The sequence below is a fragment of the Schistocerca gregaria genome, chromosome 8 (assembly GCF_023897955.1).
Source record: "Schistocerca gregaria isolate iqSchGreg1 chromosome 8, iqSchGreg1.2, whole genome shotgun sequence".
Lineage (NCBI taxonomy): Eukaryota > Metazoa > Arthropoda > Insecta > Orthoptera > Acrididae > Schistocerca > Schistocerca gregaria.
Genome location: NC_064927.1, coordinates 167,893,640 through 167,907,319, shown reverse-complemented (window position 1 = coordinate 167,907,319; position 13,680 = coordinate 167,893,640). Strand labels below are relative to the sequence as shown.

Sequence of the window (13,680 nt, the reverse complement as noted above, 5' to 3'; positions counted from 1 at the left end):
TCTGCCCAGTGTTAAAGTATGTTGTTAGTTCCGTCACAGTTCGCCACCTGTCCTGTTTTACCAGTCGACCAAGTTTACGACGTCTGACATTTGCAATGAGGGGTGGCTGCCTAACCCAAAGACGTCTCGACATGTTTTCACCACATGTTGAAGATACTCACTACAGTACTCCCCGCACACCCGGCAACTCGTGCAGTTTCCTAAATGCTCGTACAGAATCTCCGGGACATCACAATCTGTCCTCAGTCAAACTCATATAGATTGCGTGCCTTCCCCATTCTACACAGAAACATCTCGCCTACTTACACTACATGCACCATGTGTGTGTCTAACAGTCATTACTCGTCAGGTGACGCTCGTATCGCCTGGATAGGTCCCCTCCAATAGTAGATCGGTTCTCATAATGTACTGGCTGATCAGTATATACATTATGTGTGTATGTACCGGGTGATCAAACAGCCAGCATAAATTTGAAAACTGAATAAATCACGGAATAACGTAGGTAGAGAGGTACAAATTGACACACATGCTTGGAATGAGCTGGGGGTTTATTAGAACCAAAAAAATACAAAAGTTCAAAGGGCTTTTCATCTGATCAGAATAGCAATAATTAGCATAACAAAGTAAGACAAAGAAAAGATGATGTTCTTTGCAGGGAATGCTCAATATGTCCACCATCATTTCTCAACAATAGCGGTAGTCGAGGAATAACGTGGTGAACAGCACTGTAATGTCCGGAGTTATGGTGAGGCATTGGCATCGGAGGTTGTCTTTCAGCATCCCTAGAGATGTCGTTCGATCACGATACAGTTGCGACTCCAGGTAACCCCATAGCACGGACTGAGGTCTGGGGACATGGGAGGCCAAGCTGTGCACACGATCATCACCAAACGACGCGCGCAAGAGATCTTTCACGCGCCTAGCTATATGGGGTGGTTCTAATAAAACCTCATGTAATTCCAAGCATGTGTGTCAATTTTTACCTCTCTATCTACATTATTCCGTGGTTTATTAAGTTTTCAAATTTATACTGACTTTTTGATCACCCGGTATGTGTCTGTGTTCCGATCTCGTCGGAAATCACTGGACTGATTTCAATAAACATGACACACATATCCCTCATCGTCAGGCAACATTTACCGTGGGACAACAGTAATCTGCGTCTCATAATTCAGGAGATATGACGTCACAAATAATGAGATGCGAGTAAAACTGCCGCGTCATGCAGCACGTTTAAATGTCTTACTGTTGTGCTACTAACCCCATTAGTAATAAATGTCGCAGACAGTATTCACATGTGTCTCTGAATGCACCCACAAAATTATATCTAGTATTGCACATAGTTCGGGAGATATATATGATAAACACTGAGATGCGTGAAAAACTGCCATATTGTGCATGGCGTTTAAATTTATTACTTCTTTGTTAGTATCTCAATTTGCAACTTACACAGGAGCCCAAAATTGAAGCAGTTGACGTCTATTCCCCATCCTGTGTCTAATCCATGATATAATCACACTAATTGTCAACCAGATGTCCGCATGTTAGTGTTCTGAAGATGGCATTCCGGTCAACGAAAAACCATGCCAATGATTACGTTAGGGCCACTATGAAACGAGATAACCCTACATCCACAATAGTTGTGTAAATGGCAGTATGTCACAGAGAAGATGCCTATCACACTCTTCACGGTGGAGGGCCATGGAAAGAAAGGAAGCAGGACAGCCGCAAACTGATCTGGCTTAATGTGAGTCATTCTTTTGTTTCTCGCATGTTGCGACACTTTATACAGATCGAAATTGTATTCCGAAGACCAGAGCAGGTCCGAGCACGTGTGACCTCAGAAGAAAGGACCTGTACTTGGCTGTAGGGGCACATAACCGCCTTCATACTAAACGGCATGCCGGCCGAAGTGGCCGTGCGGTTCTAGGCGCTGCAGTCTGGAACCGCGAGACCGCTACGGTCGCAGGTTCGAATCCTGCCTCTGGCATGGATGTGTGTGATGTCCTTAGGTTAGTTAGGTTTAACTAGTTCTAAGTTCTAGGGGACTAATGACCTCAGAAGTTGAGTCCCATAGTGCTCAGAGCCATTTGAACCATTTGAACTAAACGGCAACTGGCGTGCGAGCCCGCAGCACTCACTGGACGTATTGTATCTAGTCAAATGGTGTGCAGAAGGCTTCGGCAGAGTGGCCTTTAGTGTCGGCGACACGCTGTATGTCTACCCCTAACGCGAATGGAACGTCTAGACTGGAGTCACCAACATGTCACCTGGGCATTCGAACAGTGGCCGATGTTCTTTTCACATATGAGTCTCGATTTAGTTTGGAGAGTGATTCTTGATGTATTCGCATCTGGAGGGTACGTGGAACACGATTTAAAGGTAGAGTACTTCGATACATTACAGATAAGGAAATTAGTAAACGCTAATTACATTTTGAAAACTACTTTCTTGAGTTAATAATCGGAAATTACAATTTGATTAAATGTACGGAATCCTATGAATTAGTAAATAAATCAAGAAAAAATACTGAGATATTTCTAGTAATAAAGAATAACGACTCTGAAATTTCGTTAAATATCAATAAAAATAAGCGGCAAGAGACCCTACACATATATATTCTTTAGATCGCTTAACAAACACAACAATTAAAAACGACTTTTCAGTCTGATGACATCCATACCACAGTTTGCCTACTGTCCTTCACTTATCGTCATGTTAATGGATGTAAATCTATACCACAATTCGCTTACAACCTCCACTTATCATCATGTTAATGGAGGCAAATCGATACCGCACTTTCCTTACAAACATCCACTTATCATGTTGTCCGCTAAATGGTCAGCGCGAACATGGCAATCACAAGGACCCGGTTTCAATTCCCGACAGGGTCCGAGATTTTCTCCGCTCAGGGACTGGGTGCTGTGTTGTCCTAATCATCATCATTTCATCCCCATCGACGCACAAGTCGCCGAAGTGCAGTAAAATCCAAAGGCCTGCACCCGACGAACGGTCTACCCGACGGGAGGCCCTAGTCACATGACATTCATTTATCATGTTAATGGATGTACAGGCAAATTAGTGTCATCATCAAGCTGAGTGGCAGGAGGAAGGTATGGACTTGGGGGAATTTGGTTAGGTAGTTACACGGATAGCTACACTGCTGGAAATTGAAATAAGAACACCGTGAATTCATTGTCCCAGTAAGAGGAAACTTTATTGACACATTCCTGGGGTCAGATAATCACATGATCACACCGACAGAACCACAGGCACATAGACACAGGCAACAAAGCATGCACAATGTCGGCACTAGTACAGTGTATATCCACCTTTCGCAGCAATGCAGGCTGCTATTCTCCCATGGAGACGATCGTAGAGATGCTGGATGTAGTCCTGTGGAACGGCTTGCCATGCCATTTCCACCTGGCGCCTCAGTTGGACCAGCGTTCGTGCTGGACGTGCAGACCGCGTGAGAAGACGCTTCATCCAGTCCCAAACATGCTCAATGGGGAACAGATCCGGAGATCTTGCTGGCCAGGGTAGTTGACTTACGCCTTCTAGAGCACGTTGCGTGGCACGGGATACATGCGGACGTGCATTGTCCTGTTGGAACAGCAAGTTCCCTTGCCGGTCTAGGAATGGTAGAACGATGGGTTCGATGACGGTTTGGATGTACCGTGCACTATTCAGTGTCCCCTCGACGATCACCAGAGGTGTACAGCCAGTGTAGGAGATCGCTCCCCACACCATGGTGCCGGGTGTTGGCCCTGTGTGCCTCGGTCGTATGCAGTCCTGATTGTGGCGCTCACTTGCACGGCGCCAAACACGCATACGACCATCATTGCCACCAAGGCAGAAGCAACTCTCATCGCTGAAGACGACACGTCTCCTTTCGTCCCTCCATTCACTCCTGTCGCGACACCACTGGAGGCGGGCTGCACGATGTTGGGGCATGAGCGGAAGACGGCCTAACGGTGTGCGGGACCGTAGCCCAGCTTCATGGAGACGCTTGCGAATGGTCCTCGCCGATACCCCAGAAGCAACAGTGTCCCTAATTTGCTGGGAAGTGGCGGTGCGGTCCCCTACGGCACTGCGTAGGATCCTACGGTCTTGGCGTGCATCCGTGCGTCGCTGCGGTCCGGTCCCAGGTCGACGGGCACGTGCACCTTCCGCCGACCACTGGCGACAACATCGATGTACTGTGGAGACCTCACGCCCCACGTGTTGAGGAATTCGGCGGTGCGTCCACCCGGCCTCCCGCATGCCCACTATACGCCCTCGCTCAAAGTCCGTCAACTGCACATACGGTTCACGTCCACGCTGTCACGGCATGCTACCAGTGTTAAAGACTGCGATGGAGCTCCGTATGCCACGGCAAACTGGCTGACACTGACGGCGGCGGTGCACAAATGCTGCGCAGCTAGCGCCATTCGACGGCCAACACCGCGGCTCCTGGTGTGTCCGCTGTGCCGTGCGTGTGATCATTGCTTGTACAGCCCTCTCGCAGTGTCCGGAGGAAGTATGGTGGGTCTGACACACCGGTGTCAATGTGTTCTTTTTTCCATTTCCAGGAGTGTAGTTCCAGTCCTGTATATCATACGACAAACGTCATGATGTGAAATATGGAGCAATTATCAATCAGTGTCACGGCTTATTACATCGCCTCCTTAGCTCCTTGGTCAGCACATCTGACTGTCCAGCAGCGGCCCCGGGTTCGATTCCCGGGCGCGTCGGCGATTTTCTCCATTTGGTGACTGGGTGTTTGTTGCCTTCATCATCATTGCATCATCGTCGACACGCAAATCGCGTCAACCGGAAAGACTGGAAACTCCGTGGGGACTTCTGGCCTTCAATGCGTCATGATCATTTCATCTTTATAGCTGAGCATTGCAATCCTTTCTGTGCTAAAATCAGATTCACTACGTATAAAATCAGATCACTTTTCCTTGTAGTGTCGTATTGGTGAAGGTCCATACTATTCTCAAATTGAAAACAACTTTCACAAGTGAATAAATGTACTGCGAGGCTGCTGTTAATATTCTTAGTTGCGTTAATATTCTTGTAAGATATACGTGCGTGATCATACAATGTACGTTTTCACGACCGGATGTTTCAGCTGCCGAGAATTCTTTCAGGTTGTATGGCCGTGGTCCATCGAACTCTTCTGTCCCTGACGTTTCGTCCAAAGCTACGTTGGACATCTTCAGCGGTGCTCCTGGTTTTCTGTCGGCAAGACTCAGCACAACCAGGAGCACCTCCGAAGATGTCCAACGTAGCTTTGAAAGAAACGTCAGTGATAGAAGAGTTCTATGGACCACGGCCATACAACCCGGAAGAATTTCTCGGCATGCGTGTGTGAGTTCCACATATAATTCTAATTACTTTTTTTTGCACAATGAATACCTATTTAGCTAAGTCAGATGTTAACCTGGTACAATCACAGCCAAACGTGCTATGTAGGCAGCACGATGCAGCTATGGAGAATAGACTGGGAGACTCCGTTTCGCGACTCATCTGTGAAGGCCCAAATCCATCTTGAACGCGATTCAGTGTGGGGCAATGTAATTGTTCCCCAATCAAGCAAACCGAAGTTATACGGCGATTGCAAAAATCGTAGTATTTGTCTTAGAGCGATTCCAGGCTCAATGTGACTTAGTTGAGCTACTGAGAATAATTTCTAGAAAACGAGAGAATTTTGTAGCGAGAAAACAGTATGTATCCCAGATTTCGGGAGAACCAAATGCCCCTCACGCCCTATGGTAGACGTGTGAGGTCGTGACTGGTGTTGTGGTGTTGCAGGCGCCTCAGCAGCCGCCGCTGGCGGCGGTGGCTGCCCCCGCCGTCTTCCGCAGCGCCGCAGCCGCCCCCCGTCCCCAGGCCGGCCCCCGCGGCCCGGCCCCCATCTTTGAAGCTCAGCCAGCAGCTGCCTACCGCGGACACGCCGTACCAGTGCCTGCTACAGCACCAGGCGTCACATCCTACCAGGTACTGCTGGCACGTACGTCACCACTCACCGGTAATCTTCGACATACGGAACCTGGGCAAGGTTAGAGAGTTGATGGCTAAAGCACTTAGGTGAACAAAATGCACTCGGTCTTCCGTCCGTGTGCGGCTGGTGAAACCCCACGAGTTTTCGTTCAAGTACTCTTCGGCCACTGTCAATTGGAATGAATGCCTAGGGGCTGCTGTTAATACCTTATATACTCTGATTTTTTTTCCTTTATCGTAATTTTGATACCCGTACATACAACAGGTAGGCTGGCAGAAGCATTCTACGCTCCTCTTCAGCCCTAGACAAGGAGAAAACAGAAATAATACTCATATTTGACATAATGGCGGGTAAAAAACAGTAGACATAGAATACAAAAACACGGAGCCGTTCACACTCGACGATAATCCACACTACAAACTGTTGACACGACGCACAAACGCTGATGATTTCGATGGCACATGTGAACGATGGAGCGTGACGTTGAAAACAAAACACGATGGCACACACGAGAAATGGATAGCGATGATCTCTGGCGCGCGAATGTCCACGTAACGTGTGCGTGTCTGGGGACCTGCCAAGAGAGAAAGAAAGGGGAGGGGGAGGGAGAGGGGAGAGCAAAGATGCCAATGGCAGAGGAGATGGTAGTAGGAGTGGAGGGACGGGGGAGGGGAAGCCCGGGGGAGCAGTGGAGAGAGAGGGAGGAAGGAGGGAAGGAGGAGAGAAGGAAGAGAGGGTGCCCAAAGGAACAAACATGGGAAGAGGGAGGGAGGATCAAAGTTGGTAGGAGGGGTAGATGGAGTTGAGGAGGGCATCATCAGGGAGGGTGAGCTGGCGGAAGCCACCTTGTGAGAGGGTGTGGACAGTGGAGAGATGGAGAGCAGGTGTGACGTGGAAGTACAGGCGCAGCAGCCGACAGGTTCGGGAGAGGATGGGAGAGACCAGTGGGTAAGGAGGATCGAGTTAACGGGAGGTGTAGAGGATCCGTATCCGTTCGAGGAAAAGGAGGAGGTGAGGGAAAGCAGTAAGGTTGTACAGGATACGGGTGGGAGAGGGGTATATACTCTGACTGCCGTCTATGAAGTCATTGGAGGGCACATTACGCCATATATGGGAGTACATTGACTCCACGTTCGATGCGCCCGCTTCATTCTCGACATTACTACATGACACGGCGCGCGTGAGATGACTGCGCTCCAGAAGAGACATGAGTAAACTTTAGTGACCCGCGGGCCTGGCTCACATGTATACATAAGTTCGCGAACCGTCTAGTCACGTGACGCGACATCACCGCTCCTAGTCAAAACTATAGCGTCAGTGAGGTTAATGCTTATTGGGTAATGCACTGACATAAACGGCACTCCTTTCCTGGTATTCCACGCCAGCAAAATTACACCTCAAAAAACGCATTTCGAGAGTACATTCGTTTTGTATTGCCTTCATCTTCAGATGTTTACATTTATTTACGCCCCGTGAACATAGGTTCTTTACTGGTGACGTCCCCCATAGCTGACTTAAAAACTTTTGTTCTGCAACGCTGTTAGTATGGAAACAATGTTTATAAAGCGTACATAAAGGAAAACGTCCGAAGGTTAAATGCCAGGTATCTTGGAATGTCATCGTGCATAAATAAACAGGTATAAAAGAAACTGGTTGCAGCTAGTTCATTAAACTTATTACCGTTTAGACAGTGACATTGTTATAAAACTCACAAAATGGGCAAGAATTATTTATAATGTTAACTTTTACTTATTTGTTTATCGACAGGAATTACATATAATGTTAATATGAAAAAGTAAAGAAAAGCGAAATATGCCAATAAGCTAGGCAGTTGACAAGGAGTGATTTTTGGCCACAGTTCGTAGTAACTGCAAGCATTCACATTCAATAACAAAATCAAAAGCAGCACAAATCAGAAGCCGTATGTAGCTATTCAGAACCAGAACATGTGTGACACTTGTTGATCTATATTAAAGAATAAGCTGAAACAGGAAAAGATATCACAGTAGATACAAAATGAAGAACTAAAAAAAATATTTTCAAATGAAATTGGGTAAAATTATTGAAACCGGAACTTTATGCAGGTTGATAAAACAACCGGAATTTTCGAAAACGGTGTTGGTAGCCATGAATAGTTGTCAGCACTGTAGAAAAGGGGTCTGGAACTGTAATCAGTCTCGCCAGTTAGTAATCATGGATCAGTAGAATGGTCGACAACACGCTTCTGCCGTAAAACTGTTTTACAAACACAATGATTGGAAGCGCACAGAGGGGGTTCCGACGTACTTTCAATTTAGGTCGTCATGGTACGATTCCCTCGAAATACACGATACAAACATACACGAAAAATTTTGAAGAAACTGATCTGCTCGAAAAAAAGAAATCACAGGGTTGACTAGAACCATTCGTATTCCACAGAATATCGAAACTGTAAGTGTTCCAGTTGTGCGGACGCCTCGGCGTTCAGTTGACAAGAAAGCAATTTCTGGCAGAGTATCGCCAGATATTGTTCACCGAATTCTAGCTTGTGATTTAAAATTTAGTCGATACAAGCTGCAGATAGTGCTATAATAAAGGAAAAATATTACCAGTTGTGATTAGTACTCTGTAAGCAACTCGTAATAAATATTAACGGACAAGGGCAACGGATTTCTGCCAAACCTGTAGGTGAGGAGCATTTTCATCTCACAGGCTATATGAATTGGAAGCACTGCTATTGCGCAGACACTAGCCGTAATGAACTTCATGGACGCCCTTTGCACCCCAACAAGCGGCTTATCCCGGCAGGGGTTCGAATTCACCCTCGAGCATGGGTGTACATGTTTGTCCATAGGATAATTCAGGTTAAGTAGTGTGTACGCTTAGGGACTGATGACCTTAGCAGTTAAGTCCCATTAGATTTCACACACATTTGAACATTTGAACACCCCAACAAGACGACAATGTGGTCTGCAGTTTCTTCACACCACCTTAACGATACTTACTTATTTGAGATGTTACAGTATTTTGTTGCACCTGCATGGAACAGTATTCCACAACGAGGCCTGGATTCAGCGAGATGGTACGGCGTCGGACCCTGCAGCATATTGGTCCGTTTGTGACATTTTCTTGCGGGTCTTCGTTAAGAAACACGTGTGTACACGACTCGGTCAAGAACACTGAATGAACTGAAACAGAGAATTGAAACAAAATTCCTGGTATCTCTGCTTTCATGTTGCAACAATCAGTGGGAAAACTTAAGAGCAAAAATGGTTCAAATGGCTTTGAGCACTATGCCACTTAACTTCTGAGGTCATCAGTCCCCTAGAACTACTGAAACCTAACTAACCTCAGGACATCGCACACATCCATGCCCGAGGCAGAATCCGAACCTACGACCGCAGTGGTCGCGTGGTTCCGCTCTGAAGAGCCTAGAACCGCTCGGCCACAGCGGCCGCCAAAACATAAGAGCAGATCGGAAGAATGCACTCGTACAGGAGGACACCATTCTCAGAACGTAATTTTCAAACTTGCGTAATTTGGTTAACTGTCCCTAAAAAGGCAAGTCGCAGTGGTTCAGTTGCTGTCAATAACTTTTTTTTAATATCGTACTTTTGTTGGGCGTATCAAACGTTTACGTTTTTCTGTGTCACCCTGTGTATTATGTGAATACTGGGACCAACTCTCAAGCCTCGAACATGTAGTTTAAGTATCATAAAAGCACATTAGTAACAAAATTCTGTACGTTTAAAACTTTTAGAATAGTTGCACATTCACATCGTTGACGACAACGTCGTAGTATGCCCTTCCTCATGATGTGAGCGTAATAGGTTTGACAACTATAGTGCTGCTACGACTGCATCTCTTGAATACGTGACGGCTGGAAGAAAGAACTATCCTTATTCATTTAGCTCTCTAGCAGCATGAAATATTTTCTTCACATTACTAGTTTCCGATAATCATACTCACACTGGCTAAATATGTGTCTGTGACCCTCAGGTTCTCAACCATTTGGCGCACGTTTATGGAGTCGCAGCCTAGCTTGTCACAGAACTTTCACAACAGCTCTGGTTCAGGCCTTGTAATCGGCCGCAATCAGTTCTGGGGGCACTGATGCAGATTGTGAGATTCCCAGGAATTCCATGAACACGGCTGGCATTCTCAACTTACTACGAATCTCTGGAGCGTTCTATGTCTTGGAGTCCAGACGATAGTCACCTTTTATTCACGTTCTGCATTTATTTGCACTCTGTCCGCTCAACGCCTGACGGAACAGCCACCTCAGAACGTTTAATGGGACCTCGAGGACACCCACCCTTCCCATCTCTTGTAACGTTTTTCGTAGTGAGTAAAATTATTCGCTATACGTTTGAAAATTTGGCTATTAAGAGCCCCACACCCATCTCTCTTCACTTTTGTCTCCTCTTGACGCAGGATACAGCAGATTAAAGGTCGTCAATATACACGAAAATACGCAAAGGTCATAAGATGGAGCCATGTGGGACACTACATGTAATTAGTTCCTAGGTGCACGATGACAGCTTAACAAATGACTCTTCCCTATTGACGCACTTTGTATCCTCTCAAATACATCCGATTTGAGGCATTTTGTGGTATTTCCTGTAATCTCCAGGTGCAGCATGACCGGCCTCTGGTGTCGCCCCCGCGGGCCCGCCTCTCTGGAGCCTACGCCCCCGTTGCCGCCGCCGCCCCCACACGGGGCCTGGTGTCCCGGGCACCTGCCCACACGGCCAGCAGCGGCCGCGCGCGCTACGACAACGAAGACATCCAAGGCTTCGACTTCGGCGGACAGGGATTCGGTTTCGGCGCGGACCACAGCTTCTGAGGACTCTGTATTGTGTTAGCACTAGGCGCCAAAGGACCATGACGAACCTTCCGTATCAGACCGTATTATTACTCATTCTAATTAACAAGGAAGTTGAACACACTGTAGCATATCAAATCTATCAGCTCCATGTAAATGGCAGCTGTTTTATGAAAAGTTAAAACTTGTTCTGGATCAGGACTCAAACGCAGGAGCCTGTATCTCAATGTCAGAGTGCTCATTCGTTTAAGTACCACGAAAATACGAGGGCATCGTACTGACTGACGCCTCGCTGCAAGTTCTCACTTAACCTTCTGCAATCCTTCCATATCCCAGTTACTGCAAGAGGAACGTGAAGTTAACTGACAAAAATTTCGGAGTATTTCGGTTTAAGCGACCAGTGGACAGCTGTCCCTCTTTACAGAGGAATAAATTCATTAATTGTGATGTATTAGGTTTGTTACCCCGAATTACCCTTGTTTTGGTGAAAATACCTTCACAATAGTGAAAGTGCCTTTTGTATACAATCAACAATACGTACAACTTAAACCGCAGATTAGTGAAACAATCGTCGGACAATGAAAAAGTACTGTGATGCGGTTGCCATCAGTGAACATATACGCGAGTCTCATACTCTTCAACAGTTAACCTCCTACGATGTATCACTGTTAGCGTACAAGTAACAAGGCCGCTAACCCATACCTGAGACGTAATCGAGCAGTACTGAAGGGAGGTATCAGAGCGAAGATTAAAGTGGTCATAACTGTTATCAACAGAAAGTACCGTGAGTGAAAGCAATACATTTGTTTACAGGCAGGATAAACAGCGCATACCGTCGACTGCACAGTTGTGCTGGTACTGACAGTGTACTACACATAAATAGATGAAATGTGGTAAGAAATCGAAGGAAATGCAATTGTGTAACAAGCCATCGGTAACAATATACAAAAATATTCACACCAACTTCTACATTTTCTTCATTGGAGTTAGGCTTCACCCTTTACAATTTACTACTGTACAGCACCTCCTACGCATCCTTTCAAAGAGATAGCTGTATAGTAAGATATCTGAATTAAAAAAGAAGGCCTTATGGACAGCAACTAATACTCCAGTGAAGTACAATTGAAAGGTCGTTGTTAGCTGAATCTTATACATTAATGGGGAAACGCTGGGTACAGTTTTTAGCTCACTGTAACCCAGAGAGTTTTCAGCTGACGCTAAAGAGTGACAGATGCAGGGTGTGAGACGTAGTGAGACAGACAAATATCACATTCTGTCTGTAATGAAACGGGGAAAATGGCTCTAAAGTCGTCTTTTCAAAGGTAACGAAGATGCGCAATCTTTTCCGGCTCTTCACGATAATGGATGTTTACAGGTTCCATACACAAATCATACCTAGCCTACTTCATTCTTTGAAGTTCATGTCAGTTGGTTGCAGCTCTATCCCAATATCCAAACGAGGCACTCCTGGTCGTTAAATTGAGAGCAGTGTGAACTGTTCGTGGTAGGCAGAGAACGCCGCTATTAAGATAACTCTGTGAATTGTTACGTTCGTAGTGACGAAAACATTATTACTATGGCAACACAGTGCGATGACAGAACCGTAATGATTTGTTCAACCTATCGCACTTCTAGTCACAAAGAATCAACTCACGTCTAACAGCTATTGAAGTCAAGGGGCACCTGTTCGAACAAGGTTCGGGAATCACAGCCCTCGGATAGCTTAGCTGGAATAGCATTCTGAGTTTATGTCCTGATCCAGTACGTGGTTTTACTCTGGCAAGAATTTGAACTGGCTCTTACTATCGAAGTTTATTCTAGCATTCATTTTTAATTTAATTTCTGTGTAAGAAAACTATTACCTTCGCGGCATGTTTCTAGGTTAGAGTTTCTCATTCAGAACATGAATCCCAATTACGTAACCGTTGTTATCTCCTTTGTCCAGATGGTGTTATGTATGTTTCTTCACCACTCTGACAAAACGAGTGGGTCCAACAGTAACTTACAGATTCTCTTTTGTTTCTGTTATTCTGATTCTAACTTTTCCGTTGACCTGTTTTTGTATTCATTAGTTATAGTTTTTTTAATAAAATATTGTGTCACTCAAACTTTTTTTTAAATATGACCCATTCATTATTTTCAATTTCATGTACCCGCATCTACTATTACCTGCAACACGTATCCATTAAACTGGTCATTTATCATCCACAAACTAATGCTATCAGTGTTCCGACATCTGGTCAGTGACTGAATTCCGTGTATGTTTGACAACTATACACGATTTGAAACAAAGGAAAATCCCGTTATCAACACATCAACACAGCTTACAGCAAATTACTAGAATCTGAAAATAAACTGCTTCAGAATACCGCAAATGTTATTATTTTGGGACAATCTTTTAAAATCTACTACTGAAATGTCCCACCTTCAAGGGGCTACAATAGATTTTTCGCTTGTTGTTACGTTATAGAAAATGGTCATGAAAGAACTGAAAAAAATGGTTCAAATGGCTCTGAGCACTATGGGACTTAACATCTGAGGTCATCAGTCCCCTAGAACTTAGAACTACTGAAACCTAACTAACTTAAGGACATCACACACATAAATGCCCGAGGCAGGATTCGAACCTGCGACGGTAGCGGTCGCGCGGTTCCAGGCTGTAACGCCTAGAACCGTTCGGCCACTACGGCCGGCAATCAACTGAAACAAAATTACCTTGGGCCTATACACTGGTGTACAAAGTTAAAGCAACAAACTTCTATTTCCCCTTCCTGTGTCTAAGTCGCGATATGATCATACGGCTCGTGTTCTGTACAGGAGATGGCGCTCCTGTCAACGGACAACTACGCCAGCAATGACGTTACGATTTCCATCAAACTAGGTA

General features: G+C 45.5%; 1 protein-coding gene across 1 annotated transcript in view; it reads left to right on the top strand.

The window, feature by feature from the left end:
- LOC126284625 (translation initiation factor IF-2-like) overlaps nt 1-12,904 on the top strand; it is a 50,446-nt gene extending 37,542 nt beyond the window's left edge. Inside the window, exons 4-5 of the mRNA XM_049983694.1 lie at nt 5,803-5,988; nt 10,605-12,904. Of these exons, the coding sequence (XP_049839651.1) occupies nt 5,803-5,988; nt 10,605-10,817 (399 nt within the window). The 3' untranslated portion in view covers nt 10,818-12,904. The remainder of the gene's footprint in view (nt 1-5,802; nt 5,989-10,604) is intronic.
- The last annotated feature ends 776 nt before the right edge of the window (nt 12,905-13,680 follow it).